Here is a 14,852-nt window from a genome sequence, read left to right on the forward strand (position 1 = left end):
TGATCATGTGGTAACGTAGTGGGTAGCATATTGCAATGTAACGGTCATATGCCATGACTGTGAGGACAGCCAGTTCTGCTGATGCAAAGGTGAGTCCGAAAAAGATTTGGGTCATGCATCCAGAGAAAGAAATATGTCTGACTGTGCTTAAGGAAACATTCAGGGACTTGGGGATGGTGACAGAGATGTAGCAGATGTCAAGAATGGATAAGTTGACCAGAAAGAAGTACATGGGAGTGTGGAGATGGCTGTCCAGGACTACAACAACAATCAGAAGAATGTTTCCTACAAGGGCAACTAGATAAATCAGCAGAAAGATCATAAATGATAATGTCTGTAGTTCAAAAACATCAGAGAATCCAAGGAGCAAGAAATCAGTCACTGTGGTTGTATTGACCATTTCCTATGAACGAAAATTTCTGTAGAGGGAAGGAAAAAGTGAGTGAGATATGTAGAAAAATTAAAGAGTAAAGCGTTGCTTATCCAATATATATGCACATGATGTAGAAAGTAGGCAGTATCTAATGAAGCATGAACCAAACTTTCCTTAGATGTTGTGTTGTTCCATTCACACAATTAGTATTGTGTATGCAGAAACACTCGTTTGTGTGATCAGATTGTGTGATTCTTTATAGCTTTACATTATATTTCCAGGTTAATAAAGTTATGCTTTATTTTAGAAACAAGCCTTCTGTTCTGGAGGTGGAGGACCTGTTATGAGTTTATTGATGCCTCATGATCATTGAAAAAGGTTGTAAGTTGATATCATTTATTTTCATTTATAATCTGCGTTTCTCACTGGGACTCAAGGCAAATTATAGGTGCAATAGGACACTCCAGTCAATCAATAAACCAATTACAGAACATGATGACCTTTTGTGAGTCCTTCTCATTTCACAGACTTCCAATGGAAATTATAGGTGAGATACATTGCCTTTCTCTTAGGTTAGGTCCTCAAGATGAATTGAGCTTTCTGACTCACCTTCTTCCTTAATGGGCACCCCGACTGACCTGACAGTGATAGGGTTAGTGCTGGAGACACTCAAACTGATTGTTCTGGGTGACTTCAACATCCTTACCAGTGGCACCTCAGTTGAGCAGCACACATTTTTATAGACTTGTTGGCCATCATGGCCCCATCTCCAGCAGAGACAGGTCCCAATTAGAGATGGGCATGAACAGAAAATAAAATGAACATGATGTTCATTGTCCATTGCCATCCATGAACAGGGACTCACAAACAACCACAAACATGGCCCTACTCACGAACATATTCATGGTTGGCTGTTCGTGGGGGTCAGCAGGCTCTCCTCCAGCCATCATCCAAGTCAAGATCCCTACTGCACCACTCCCAGAAACCTTACCTGAGCAGGCAGTAGGAAAGGTACCAATAATAAATAATAGCTTGGCCCAGAGCCTGGCAGCAGCCCTGGAAATTGAAGGGGTAGATCCCTATCCCAGCACACACCAAGAAAATTCAAGCTCCAATGCATTCTCTCTATCAAAATGTCAACAGCAACTGTATCTCTCCCTCTCCACTGTCTGCAAAGTCAGAGCTGGGAGCCCCCTCCCCCCTGGTCTTTGCTCCCTGGTTGTAACAAATTTGTAGTTCCACACTTGAAAAGAAGACCTGCCTATCAAGCTAGATTGGTATTTCCAGGGCAACAGCAGAAGTTCAGACAGAGTTCAGAAATCCCTACCTAAGTTGCCAAGGGAATTGATTGTAGGTGCTAGACTGTCTGGCTTGATAAACAGCAAGATGAACAACAACGAATGAGGCTTGCAATGACCACCTGTTCATTTAGAATGGGGCCTCATGAACAGCTTGTTCGTGAACAGCAGATTGGGCTATTTGTGGCTTTTTTTGTTTGTAATGCTGTTCCTGCCCATCTCTAGTCCTCCTGATACTATTTTTTAACTCTGAGTCTTTTGAAGAAAAGCTACTCTGGGGAATGGAAATTCACCCTGTGCCATGGTTTGACCACCATCTGCTCAAGGAGAGAGTGAATGTGGCACCAATCATCTGCAGGAGTAAACAGTATGTTAAAATGGTCCACCTACAGAGACTAATGTATCGGGCCAGCCTCCTGAATGCCTTCAGTGACTTTAAAGAGGAAAATGAAGTTTGGCTATAATAGAGATCACCTAGAACAATGCTCTTTGTTTTTTTTAAATACAGTCCACTTTGCAAGAGACTTTATTGCATTGTTTTCTATTTGGGTAATACCGTTTTCTGTATTGTTTAACATGTCATGCTTAATACTCTATGCTTTGCTTCAGATTTCTGTGATCCTAGTCTTTTACATTTGCTTATTAGATATCTCTTTCTATTGATTACATCCATTTACACTGCATAAGCTGCTTTAAGTCACAGTGATAAAAGCTGACTATAAATCTAATAAATAAGCAAAGACTACAAGCATAAAAAAACAGGGCAGCAACTATGGAGTGGATCCGTGGTACAGCCAAGAAAAATGCTCTTAGCCCTTCCTTGATACCATTTATTGTGATTATCAACAGCCATGTGGGTGAGCTGCATTGTAACCAGACATTTGACCTTAAAGCAGGAGGCCATGAACACACACACACACTAAGTAAGATCATTGGTCTATCAAGGTCACTGGAGCTCCAGCATATTTCAGTGGAATCAGCAATCAAAGTTTGCGTTGAATAATAAAGTCACATCTTTCCATTTGTGAAAAACTGAAGCTCCTTATCATCTGTGGATACCAGGTAAGAACTTATAAAGAGCTCTGCTGGATTCAACAGTAGCCTCCCAAGTGCTTTTAGTGCAAGGTGGACATTAAGATAACAGTTTTCATTCTGCATCCCCACCATCTGTTATTTCCAGATGTCTCTGATCATGTAAGGTCCAGTAAACCATCATGTCTCATAATCTCTGATAGACTGGTCCTCCATGAATTTGTTTTCTGAAGGTCACCTGACCTAGCTGTCATTTTTTGCTTAATTTCACCTAATTAGCTTCCTTAGAATATCCCCAAATCTGCATGGCATTTGTATATACAGGTCCAGTATCCTCAGCATAGCTTTTTTTGCAGTCAAAAAGTACAGCCCTCCTTTTTTTATCAGCAGAAAAGAAGGCTGAATCCAACCGAATGTGTTATGAGAAATGCTGCTTTGTTTTTAAACTACTGCTTGCCAATGTTATTGGGTAACCTCAAGTTCTAGGTTTTTTGACAGTAGGAAAAAACATTCCCTTCACCCCCCACACACTGTTATTTGCTTCTACTGTATGCCCCTGAGTTATCCTTTTTCTATACTAAAAAGTCTCAGAACACGTTAGCCTTCCCTCAAAGCCTTCTGAAGAAATAAGTCACCCAATTTGGGTAGGGTAGTCCAATGCTCTGGAACACCTCAGGTAGACCCAGGCCTTCATCTCTTACTTTTCCTCTCCCTGATACATTTTTATCTGATCCCTCCTTCAAAGAACTCTGGGAGGCATACACTGTGATCTCCTTCACAGAGGTATTTTTGCACAAACTAAACAAGCTACAGTTTTGGGTCTGCCATTATGAGGGGACTCAATACCAAAACCATGACTAAATATTACTAAATTGTTTTGTGAAGATAATGTTATGTGTTTCTTAAACTCAACACACTTTAGGTTTCAGTGTATCTTTAATTTGGCCCTGCTTCTATCAGTTTTATCCTTCACTACATCTGTGAAGTAGGCTTGGCTGAAGGACAGTGAATTGCCACTTTTTAAAAATAATACTGCAATATCCTTTTTGGAGCAGGGGTGACTAGAATTGTATACAAGATGCCAAATGGAGCTACACTGGAATTGGGAAGATTTGGTGTTCCTTTAAAGCAGCTGATGTGAAATAAAAAGCAGGAAATATTGCTTTCTCTTAGCAAGACAGTATACTTCTTAAAGCTTTCTCCAGATACAATACTTTGAGGCAAGATCACTTTACATAAGTGTGACTTCTCTTCAAGTGTAGAGGTAGAGATGGTACAAAGACACAGCTAATTATTTGCCAGAACACAACCCTAACAATTTTACATTTCATCCTTTTTACTTGCTTTTGACCCCAAAGGGGATCCACTCAACTTACAAACCATTCTCATATCTTCCATTTTAAAATTCTTTCTATCATGACCTGTAAGATAGGTTAGACTGTGAGAGAGTGACTACTTGAAGGTCACCCAGAGACTCAAACCTGAGTTTCTCAGAAACTAGACCAATATTTTAACCACTATAGCACGCAGGCTCTTATAAAGTAGACCTTCTGTACTTTAAGCTGATATTCTCTGAACTCCCATCCCCAGATTCAAACCTGACTTTAATGTAAGTAGAAAACCATTAGTTTGTCTACTGAAGTCACACACAGATTCATTCCCAAGATACAGGAATTAAGTGGAACTGCAATGCATAAAGGAATCCAGTAATTCAAGCTTACCACAGCCCCCCACCATCAAAGAAAAAGCCAACAACCATGGTTGTTTTATGCTATATAGCTGGAATCTGAGCAGCCCATACAGTTACAATCGATTCCTACTACCTGCTTCCTGCAGAAGTCAACATTCAGTGAAGAATGGTTTGTCTGAATTAACCATAAGTCTGCTAACTGAAGAATTGGCTATGTTTGCAATGTAGGCTATCAGCTTTTAAATCTGGTCCCTCTATCTGTCCCTTGGTATTAGTTTCGTCTGCATGAAATTATCAGATGATGTTATTTAACTTCATGCCATGTAAGCTTCATCTTCTGGTTTCTAATCATTAAATCTTTATTCAAGGGACAGGACTTTCTGTCTGTCTGTCTGGCAACCTTATTTCCCAGGTGATACTGAAAAAAGTTAAACTTACTTGGTTGTTCTGCCACCATCAGCTCATCATAGTTCACACTGAAGTGGACCCCAAAGGTAATTGGAGGAAACTAAGCAATGAAACTTGCTTTGCTCTCTTTCTGCCTGTGACCAAAGCTGCTGCTATCTGAGGTCATGACAGGTGAATCAATTTCACCTAGAAAGCAAATCTATAAAGTGGCTCACCACCTTTCCTGATATATTTTCTGCAATTTCAAATTGGCCTCTTTAAATGAATTTGTATTGTTGTGCAGTCTGAACAAAGTTAAAGCATGAAGTTCCTGAGGGAAGGTAGTACATGTTTTCCTGATATGTTTTTTGTTGCAGAATTATCTCCTCCCAAGGGCATCTGGAAATAAAAATTGCTTTTTCCCCTTCGTGTACTGCTGAACTAAAAAAAAAATGAACAAAAGAAAGAAGAAACTTCTTTTGTTTACTCTTACTAAAAATAAAATAAAAAGTAGCATGGGTCAGGGTTGTCAGTTCCCTGAACCAGCTGCTGTATCTAAGCAGGAGATAATGGTGCTACTCAAAAATATCATGAAATATTTCCATTTATATTTTTTCTATTTATTTTCACTACTTACTGAAAATGACAAACCCAATTTTTAAAAAATGAAAGGAAAACGTAACATAGGAAGCACTCAGATGTAAGCCCCATTGTATTTAACAAGATCTGCCCTGGGAAAGTTTTTTTTTTGTTTGGTTTTTTAGGATTTCATCTCAATCTCCTCTAGTGTTAAAAAAAAACCAAACACCTTTTACCCTTTATTTCCCCATATTGGAGTTTCCAGTACAGCAAAGGCACAATGTCTTCTCCTTGAAGTATAAAATAAATTAGTTCTTCTTGTGAATAATTTTAGTGACTCAAACCCTTGCTTCATTTACATTAAGCATTGTTCAGTTCTACAACTACTTTTTATTACCCAAATCCATATCATGGTGGCCAGAGATTACTAAATATTATTGGAAATAATGCTATATTTCAAACACTGCAGTGTTCTGAAATGTTATGTGAAATCCATGAAGTTTATAGCTACGTAAACATGGGCATGATCCACCCTCACATGAAGCCTCAAACGGCTTCCCCCTCCTCCAAGCTGTTGGCAACCCTATCTTGGAAAGTCCCAGGTTCAATCCTTAGCATCTCCATTTAAAAAGATGTAGCACTCTGTGGTGAGAAAACCCTCTGGCTGAGACCCTGGATATGTCCACAGGGCTTGGATTCTCCATTTCTTTGTCATCACTACACAAGCAGAGACATTCACACTGGGGAAGGCGAGTCCACTCATGAGTTTTGCTCCCTACTTTAAAACAGAAGGTTTTTGATGGCTTAAAAATATCGGTAAGGGATATTTTACTTTTGAGCAATAACATTATAGCCACTCAGTGTCATGCTCTGCCAGTGGTGGAAAGTGCTATCAAGTCACCCCTGCTGGGGTTTTCAAGGCCAGACACAGAGGTGGTTTGTTATTGCCTGCCTTAGCAGGCAATGCTCTACTAGTTCTTCTAAATTCCCAACTTTCAGTGAAAGAAAAAAAAAAGCCTCTAACACCTTTTGTTGTGAGTATGGTTAGACTGAGAGACAGTAACTAGTCCAAGGTCATCCAGCAAGCTTACATGGCATGTTGGGGATTTGTAGATGGGTCTCTCAAATTCTAGCTTGACACTGTAATTAATATACTATATTGGCTCTCAGCTCCCCCGCCCCCAGCAGTCTCTCCCTGAAAACGTCTGACCAACTTGTAGAAGTCAGGAAGAAGCACTTAATTCGAGTGAGTTATGTGGTGGCTAGTACTACCAGACCCAGCCAAAATAGACAAGTTGTGAGCAGGCTGCCAATGGGCCCAGGTGAGTTCATCTTGGCATCAAGGGAAGGGAAAGAGGACATGGTGCAGGAGGGGAAAATGAGATGCCCCCTGCAAGTCTTTGCAGGTCTCCACTTGTTTTATTCAAATATCCATCATTTGCTATCAAAATAGGCAAGACGGGAATTTCGGAACTATGAAGGAATTAATTCCTGTTCAGAAATTTTATTTTACAGATTATGTTTTTATTTAATAGGTATAAAAGAATTCTCTATTGTCTTGGAGGACATAGGTTTACAAAAAGAAATTATAAAAAGGAAGAGGAACTAATAGGAGAGTAAGACAGTCATAGGAAGACATTGTACAATGGTTTAAGTCCAGGAGAAAGGAATAAGCATTTTGAGTCTGGGATTTGAAGGGAGGGTTGCTAACAGGCACCAACCACTAATTCTCAAACAAATCCGGAGTTTAGGCAGGCATGTTAAAGGCATGGGATGTAGGTGGCATGAATGTGATAGGGATTGCTTTGAGGTGTGCAGCTGAGGCAGAGCGTTTGCATTATGTGCAGAATGCCCCAGTTTCAATCTCTGGCATTTCTTGTTAAAAAGAAGTCAGGTGATATGAAAGACCTCCATTTGTGATTCTGGAGAACTGCAGCCAAAGTAGACAATAATGGCCTTGCTCAGCCAATGATCTGAAAGTATGAGGAAACTGTGTGTGACATTTTAATACTACTTTTTGAGGGAGGGGATGGGATGTGACCAACTGATAGAGTATCTGATCTTCTCGGCCAAAGTTCCAGGTCCAGTCCCTGGCATCCTCCATCAAAAGGATCAGGTGGCAGGTGATGTGAAAGACATCTGCCTGATTCCCATTGCCAATTAAAGGGACCAATAGTTTGACTTTTTAGCCCAGGACACATGAAGTCCTGCACATTCATTGAACAAAAAAGTGAGTGAACCTTCCCTCTCCATGATCAGGAACTTTCTGAAGGCATCATTGATCATGGGAGAGAGGCATTTGATAAATGCTGTTATCTTTTGAGAAGGTATATACAAGGTCTTCTGTAACCAGAGAAAAACACTCTGAAATGGTGTCAAATGAAAAACAGTGAAGCACATCTTCCTTGCAAAACATAGAGTCAACTACAAATAAACACACCCAGGATAAATGTTCTGAACATGTAAGTTATGTAGAGACTTTATTGTGCAATGTTCGTTTTTGATAAGATGCTTTGACCAGCTGTAAATGAAATCATTTTTTAAATAGTTTCCTTACAGCTGTTTTCACCTCTTTGTTTTTCAGGCTGTATATGATGGGGTTTAACATTGGGGTTAAGATGCTATACTGAATTGACACAAGCTTGTCTAAAGTGTCTGAATAACCTGAGGCAGGTCGCATGTACCTAATGAAAGCTGTCCCACAAAACAGAAGGACCACTGAGAGGTGGGAAGCACAAGTAGAGAATGCCTTTTGCCTCCCTTCTGAAGAGCTGATCTTGAGAATGGTGCCAATGATGCGAACATAGGAGGCTACAATGAGAAGGAGGGAGGCGAACCCTAATGTCATACTGAAGGTGAGAATTACCATTTCATTGGCAAAGGTACTAGTGCAGGAGAGCTGCAATAGCAAAGGCAACTCACAGCTGAAGTGGTTAATGTAGCTGGGACCACAAAAGTGCAAGTCAATTAAAAAGAGAGTATTGACCAGAGAATCCAAGAAACCAGATATCCAAGCACCCAGCACCATCTGAACACAAACACGGTGACTAATGATGATACTATACCTCAACGGGTTGCATATGGCAGCATAACGGTCATATGCCATTGCTGAGAGTAGGAAGATCTCAGTTCCAACCATGAAAATAAAGAAAAAGATCTGAACAACGCAGCCACTGAGCGAAATGGTCTTCTTTGTAGCAAGAAGGTTCTCAAGCATCTTGGGAACAGTGACAGAGGAATAGCAGATGTCAAGGAAGGATAAGTTACTAAGGAAGAAATACATTGGAGTATGTAGTTGAGGATCAATTCTTATCACCAACATGATAAGCATATTCCCTACCAGGGTTATTAGGTAGATAGGTAAGAATACCAGGAACAGGAAAACTTGGATTGTTCTGTCATCTGAAAGTCCCAAAAGTACAAATTCAGCTACAGTGGTCTGGTTTTCCATTGTATTTTTTCATAGCAGGCCTAGGGTTGGGAAAGAAACATTTCAAAAATCAGATGATGAATTAAGGGGAACAGTGCTAAACAAATATACTACTTATTAGCTATAATAGACCAAGACATAATAAAAGTGCATGTACTTTCAAAGATTATAGAGATGTTTGCAGTTCTTTGAAGACTTTTAATCTGGTCAACAGCATGATTTTGAGCCCCACAAATTACTTGTCACACTTCGTCCTCTTAATCTAACTTTATCTTCTGATGTTAAAAAAATGAGTTTATTTAGAAACAAATTATACTATTCATGAGGTGCAGAGAGGGAGACCCCATAACTAATACTGGGTTGTCGCCAAACTAAATGTTTGGTGTAGTGGTTAAGAGCACGGGACTCTAATCTGGAGAGCCGGGTTTGATTTCCCACTCCTCCACTTGAAGCCAGCTGGGTGTCCTTGGGCGAGTCACAGTTCTCTGGAGCTCTCTCAGCCCCACCCACCTCACAGGGTTATTGTTGTGAGGTAATAATAACACTTTGTAAACCGCTCTGAGTGGGCATTAAGTTGTCCTGAAGGGTGGTATATAAATCGAATGTTGTTGTTGTTATTATTATTATTTCTTTGATGGATAACTGTCAATGGATAGCTTTCCATTCTGTCAATGGAATGGAACTTTTCTTCCTCCCCCTTTCCAGAACATGATGTAACTAGTTTGCTCAATCCCCTAGAAAAAATTAGCAAAAGCCTACATGAGACAAGCCTTGTATTGAGGAGCCTTTCTTTTTGGAACCCAACCACAGTTCTAGAGCAACCCCAAAGGAGAAAAAAGCACAGAATAAATTTACGAACATATTGATTAGACACAATATTGGCTACACAAAGTAATAAAAACAATCATAATGTAGGTTGTCACCCTCTTGGACTCTCCTCATACACTGAAAGAACTGGCAGTCAAAAATTCCTCTTACCTACATGAAATATGTCTTTGCTTTCCTCTTTCGTATCAGCATAGATTTTGTGTTGTTCCTCATATAGAAGGGCTTTTCCTTGTTTTTCAGCAGTATGACTTTTCCTGAGAATGAATAATCCTGCAACATAAATATGTCTTTGGACTCTTGCATGTCCATGAGCATAGTTACACAAGATGTCCTCTTACCATGCTACATTCAAAGTGAGATTCCTAAGGCAATAAGAGATCTTGAAAAACTGTTTTTAAAAAGAGCTAGACAAAGATTATGCAATCTCTGAATGGGATTCATATCTCTGAGGAGTACTAATTGGAACAAATAGAAAGCCAAGTATTTGGGGAATACTTTCATGATTTTGCTGTTCCATACTAGATAATATAGTGTACAGATTTTCCCAGATTGCCCAGTTTATCCCATTCTTTCAAAGGGGACAACATGGCAACCATGGTGATATGACATGTCTTGTAGTTGTTTTTCTTCCCATCTCAGAGTCCACAAAGAAAATGATGTAATTATTCCATAGTAATTAGCACAAAGGTTTGATACAAGGACTGGAACAGTTATTAACAGTTATTGTGGGAAAGCTACCTCCATATTGTGAATCTCCAATCAATTCCTTAAGTTTAGTTATGGTACCTCATGGATTATGACCGTATGCTGAGAATAATAACATATCTCACTACATCCCCTTTGTTTCAGTACTTGAATCTGCTGGGAAGGGCACTGACCTTCAGAACAAAATTATCACTGTTCACACAGCAAGTTGCCATACATGTTAGAGCCCAAGGCCTTGCGACTGAAGGACTGTTTTCAACAGAATCCTCATTAGGGATGCTGTCAAATTTTTGATCCCTACCAATTTGAGTCTCAAAATCCCTTTTTTGATTTTTGCTGACTTAATTATTTGAATTGGATTAAAAATGCTCCCTTCCTTAATGCTCAGATTGGACCGTAAACATGCTGAAACGATAGATTGGTGTATACCATTTTTTCCAAGGAAGTTTGATCACTGGGAAGGCTATGCTGGGGGTTGTGGGGCCCACATGGGCAGAAGCTAGAAGAATCAGATGATGTGACATTGACTGGGAAAAACTGATCCAAAGAATGTCAATTCCACATTAGGTGTCTGAAAGACCATTTTGTTCAATGGGACCTTGAATGTAAATAAAGGATGGAATTCAGCCAGTTGTGCTGCAGGTGAAAAAAGGAGGTTTCCTATCTCTTTCTACAAAGGGGAATCACTGGTCCTGTAAAGACAAAAACCATGAAGGGCAGGATTGGTAGTATGGAGGTCAATTGGGTGACAGAGCAGAAGTGAGTTTCATGGCAATTAGCCATGGACCAGTTTGCCCTGGCCCACATAATTTGGATATGATGCAAGGCTTAATGGGTGGGGGCTGAAGCAGGTGGCTCAATCCATCTGGACAGGGCAGCAAGGGATGTGGCTGGCTGTCCTATCCCTCATCCTCCATTCAACAAGGAAATTGACCAACCCCCCGTACCTGATGGGACATGCTGGTTGACAATTGGGCCAAGTAGGATTTTGGGGGGTTGGCTGAATTCATCTATAAAATGGGATTGGCCAAACAATGGACACTGTAATATGTAGTTTGGTCATGTGTGGGATTGTTTTGTTTACAGAGCTAGTATAAGGCAACTTCATAATTCATTCCACTGATTGTTCAAGGGGATTATGGAAGGAATAGGGTTGCTGTTTTAATGTCTTTGAAAATGTTAGCAGGTCCAAGCAGGTGTGAGTATACTAGCCACCTTCTGTGCCTCTGCACAAATGCCTGGTCATCTCCAAAGGTAAATATATGAAAGAAGTCGTGTTGTAAACTCCTCCTCCCCTGATTACTGATGCTCTGAAAGTAAAGTCATTGATCCCTGGGAGGGAGCAAACTATTAGAAAAATTCTGGAAATACCCTATTGGCACACTATTTTCATCGAACTAAATTTTTCAATTTCTACCCATAAATCTCTTACACACTTTTTTTTATTATTTTTTTTTATTTTTAATATCTAACATAAAAAACTACAAAAGACTACAAAAGTATAAGGGGGAGAGAAAGAAAAAAAAGAAGGGAGGACTGGGAAAAGGGGAAAAGCAACATATAAGCAACAAACACTACACTACATGTCTTGTATTCCCTTCATGCTGCAATTTTTCTTAAAAGTTAACTTTCTAATATGCTATCAGATTGGTAGATCTTATACAATACAGACTATATTCAGGATCAGGTTTTCTTCCCCCTCCACCCCCTGCGTCTCGGTCTCAGTTCTCTCTGCGCAGCTGGAGCAGCTGCGCCCGCTCTCTCCTCCCCCCCACTTTCCCCTTCAGACTTTGAACTTTCTTCCTGCTGGAACTCCTGATGGTTGAGCAAAAAGTCTGTCAGCTGCGCTTCCGATGTAATCTTGTAAGTTTGATCCTTATATCTAAACCAAACGCCTTCTGGAAACAACCATTTATATTTTACATCACATTTCCTCAAGAAAGCTGCAAGTCCTTTATACTTAAATCTTCTTTTACGAGCCAAAAATGGAACATCCTTCAGTATTTTAACCTTGTTGCCCAAATAATCCAAGTCCACATTATACGAATTATATAAAATGGTGTCCCAAGTCTTCTTAGATGAAAAGTCAATAATAATCTCGCGAGGCAGCTGATGCTTCATTACATACTTTGAAGATGTCCGCCGGACTTCCAAAATATCGCTTTTTAACTCTTCTTTAGTTGCCTTTGCGAATGGCGCCAAAAGTCCAGACACCAGGTCTTTCAAATTTGCACTTTGCTCCTCTTTTACATTCTGAAGACGCAGTACCGTTTGGGCACGGTCCACTTGCAATCCTATTATTTGATTCTCCAAAAGCTTCACTTCCTTACTTGTTGCTTTCATGAGTACTGCGTTCTCGTGTGCAGAGTGCTCTGCTCCGGTTGCTGTTTCTTTAATGGTTTTCACTTCGCTTTCCACTGAATCAACCCTTTGCCCCATTTCATTCAGTTTTGCTACAAAAGGCTGCACAGCATCAAAGACTGCTCGTCTCACCATCTCTTCCAAAGTTTCCCCCTTCCCCTGTAACGTCGCCATCACCGATTTACTCATTGCTGGGCTCTGCTTTCTCGTCGCCATCTTAGGGGGGGGGGGCGCCAGGTAAGTTCCAAAACTCCGTGAAGGGGAAGAAATCCGCACCTTCTTAGCTTCAACTCCCACCAATCCTTCGCATACGCTTAGAAATCAGAAGGGATTCGCTTACTTACAGGTTTTCACCTTAAATCTGCTTATTGCCGTTCTCCACGGCCCGGCTGGACGCGGTGCACAGCACAAGTCTGCTGGCCTCCGTTGGAGCAAACGGGCAATTTACCCCTTGCATTGCTTTCAGGGGGTTCTTCCCACTGCGCTCCGGATCCCGTCTCCCTCACTGGGAGTCTGGGGGTTAACCCTCATGGGTCAACCACCCGGTCAGGCTGCTCGGACGTTTCCTCCCGGACCTGCGGAGAGGAGCGTCCGACATGGCCAGGTAAACAAAACCGAAATCATCTCTTACACACTTTCTGATCACCATTTACCCTGCCACATTAAGCTATTGCAGCCTGGATGGAGGTCATTAAGAGTTGTAGTCAGCTATTTTTTCTACACACACACAAAGCTACACTACTCTCAGCCTTGAGAAAGTGAGTTCCAAAGAATGTCATGATAACTACCAAAGCCACTGTTACTGTTTGTGCCTCCTCAAAGATGATCTCTGACTTCTTATTCTATCTTAGTCTGAGAGAACAAAAGGGTTAAATATGCACCCTTCAGCTCTAGTCTTGAAGGCCTGCCTCTTCAGTTTTATCATGAGTTTGCTGGTGCCAGCTTGACTGCTCTCATTCCTAAATGTAATCTATCATCTGGAAATCCATCATTCTCTGAAGATCATGTACTTCTGATTTGACTTGTTAGAGGACTTCATGAGATCATTTTGTACTGTAAACAATTTGTTACATGTTAACCAGGGCTTTTTTCTGGGAAAAGAGGTGGTAGAACTCAAGACCGCACAATGACATCACTTTGGGTCAGCTGGAATAAGGGGGGAGTTTTTGAAAGTTTAAATTGTCCTCGGCAAAAATGTTCACATGTCTGGTGGCCCTGCCCCCTAATCTCCAGACAGAGGGGAGTTTAGATTGCCTTCCATGCTGCTCGGCGGCACTGAGGGCAGTCTAAACTCCCCTCTGTCTGGAGATCAGGGGGCGGGGCCACCGGCCATGTGACCATTTTTAAGAGGTGCCGGAACTCCATTCCACTGTGTTCCCGCTGAAAAAAAGCCCTGATGTTAACTCAAAGGTATAAACACAGAGATGCTGATGTTTAACTTTATGCATTTAGTATCTGACTGCATCAGACTTATTGCTAAATAAACCTTTTCTGTTTTCATGATTCCCAAGGTTATTCCTTGACTAGTAGTGAAATCAGGAAATCTACTATAGGCTAAGGAAATTGGTTTAATTTTCACTTCACAAACATATGGCCACTTTATCACACAGTTGCACCCCCAGATTTCCTTCTTGCATTTGTTGGAACAGCCTAAGAATTACCAACTACTTTCAATAAATTGTGCAATCTTATATTCTAATAGCCAAATGGCCCTGAGCTGAGGATACTTAAATGATCTAGGGTTCCAGAACCAATTTCAATTAGTGGTTTAAAAAACATTAATGGTTAAAAAAATGATTAAAGGCTGTCCTGTGGCTTGAGATGCCCTCAGTGGATGTTGCTAGGCAACCAAGTTAACAGGCTTGGTTTCTGTTAGGAAAAGGCAGAGGAAGGGGGAGGGCCCTTTACATGGCTGTTTTGGCCTCTGAGGGAAGGCTCAGTGAGGCCAGACCCAGAAGCAACCATTGGGTGACTTAATACCATGTGACTCACCCAGGCTCAGCTCCTTGCTACTGCTTAACAGCAGTACCACCTAAAGCTAGTCTAGTATTGTGGTTAGAGTAGGATGTAGGAGAGGCTATTGAGGGGCAGGGAAGGGAAAGATGACATGGTGTTGGAGAGGAAAATGAGACACCCTCTGCCTTGGAGGACACTGTTGTACAAATAGGA

General features: G+C 40.9%; 1 protein-coding gene across 1 annotated transcript; it reads right to left on the reverse strand.

Moving 5' to 3' along the window:
- Positions 1-7,892: 7,892 nt before the first annotated feature.
- On the reverse strand, positions 7,893-8,822 carry LOC129340053 (olfactory receptor 5A2-like). Its single transcript, XM_054994606.1, has one exon. It carries the CDS (start codon positions 8,808-8,810, stop codon positions 7,893-7,895), a length of 918 nt encoding a protein of 305 aa, XP_054850581.1. The 5' UTR covers positions 8,811-8,822.
- Positions 8,823-14,852: the final 6,030 nt, after the last annotated feature.

The sequence above is a fragment of the Eublepharis macularius genome, chromosome 12 (genome assembly GCF_028583425.1).
Source record: "Eublepharis macularius isolate TG4126 chromosome 12, MPM_Emac_v1.0, whole genome shotgun sequence".
NCBI classification, from domain to species: Eukaryota; Metazoa; Chordata; class Lepidosauria; order Squamata; family Eublepharidae; genus Eublepharis; species Eublepharis macularius.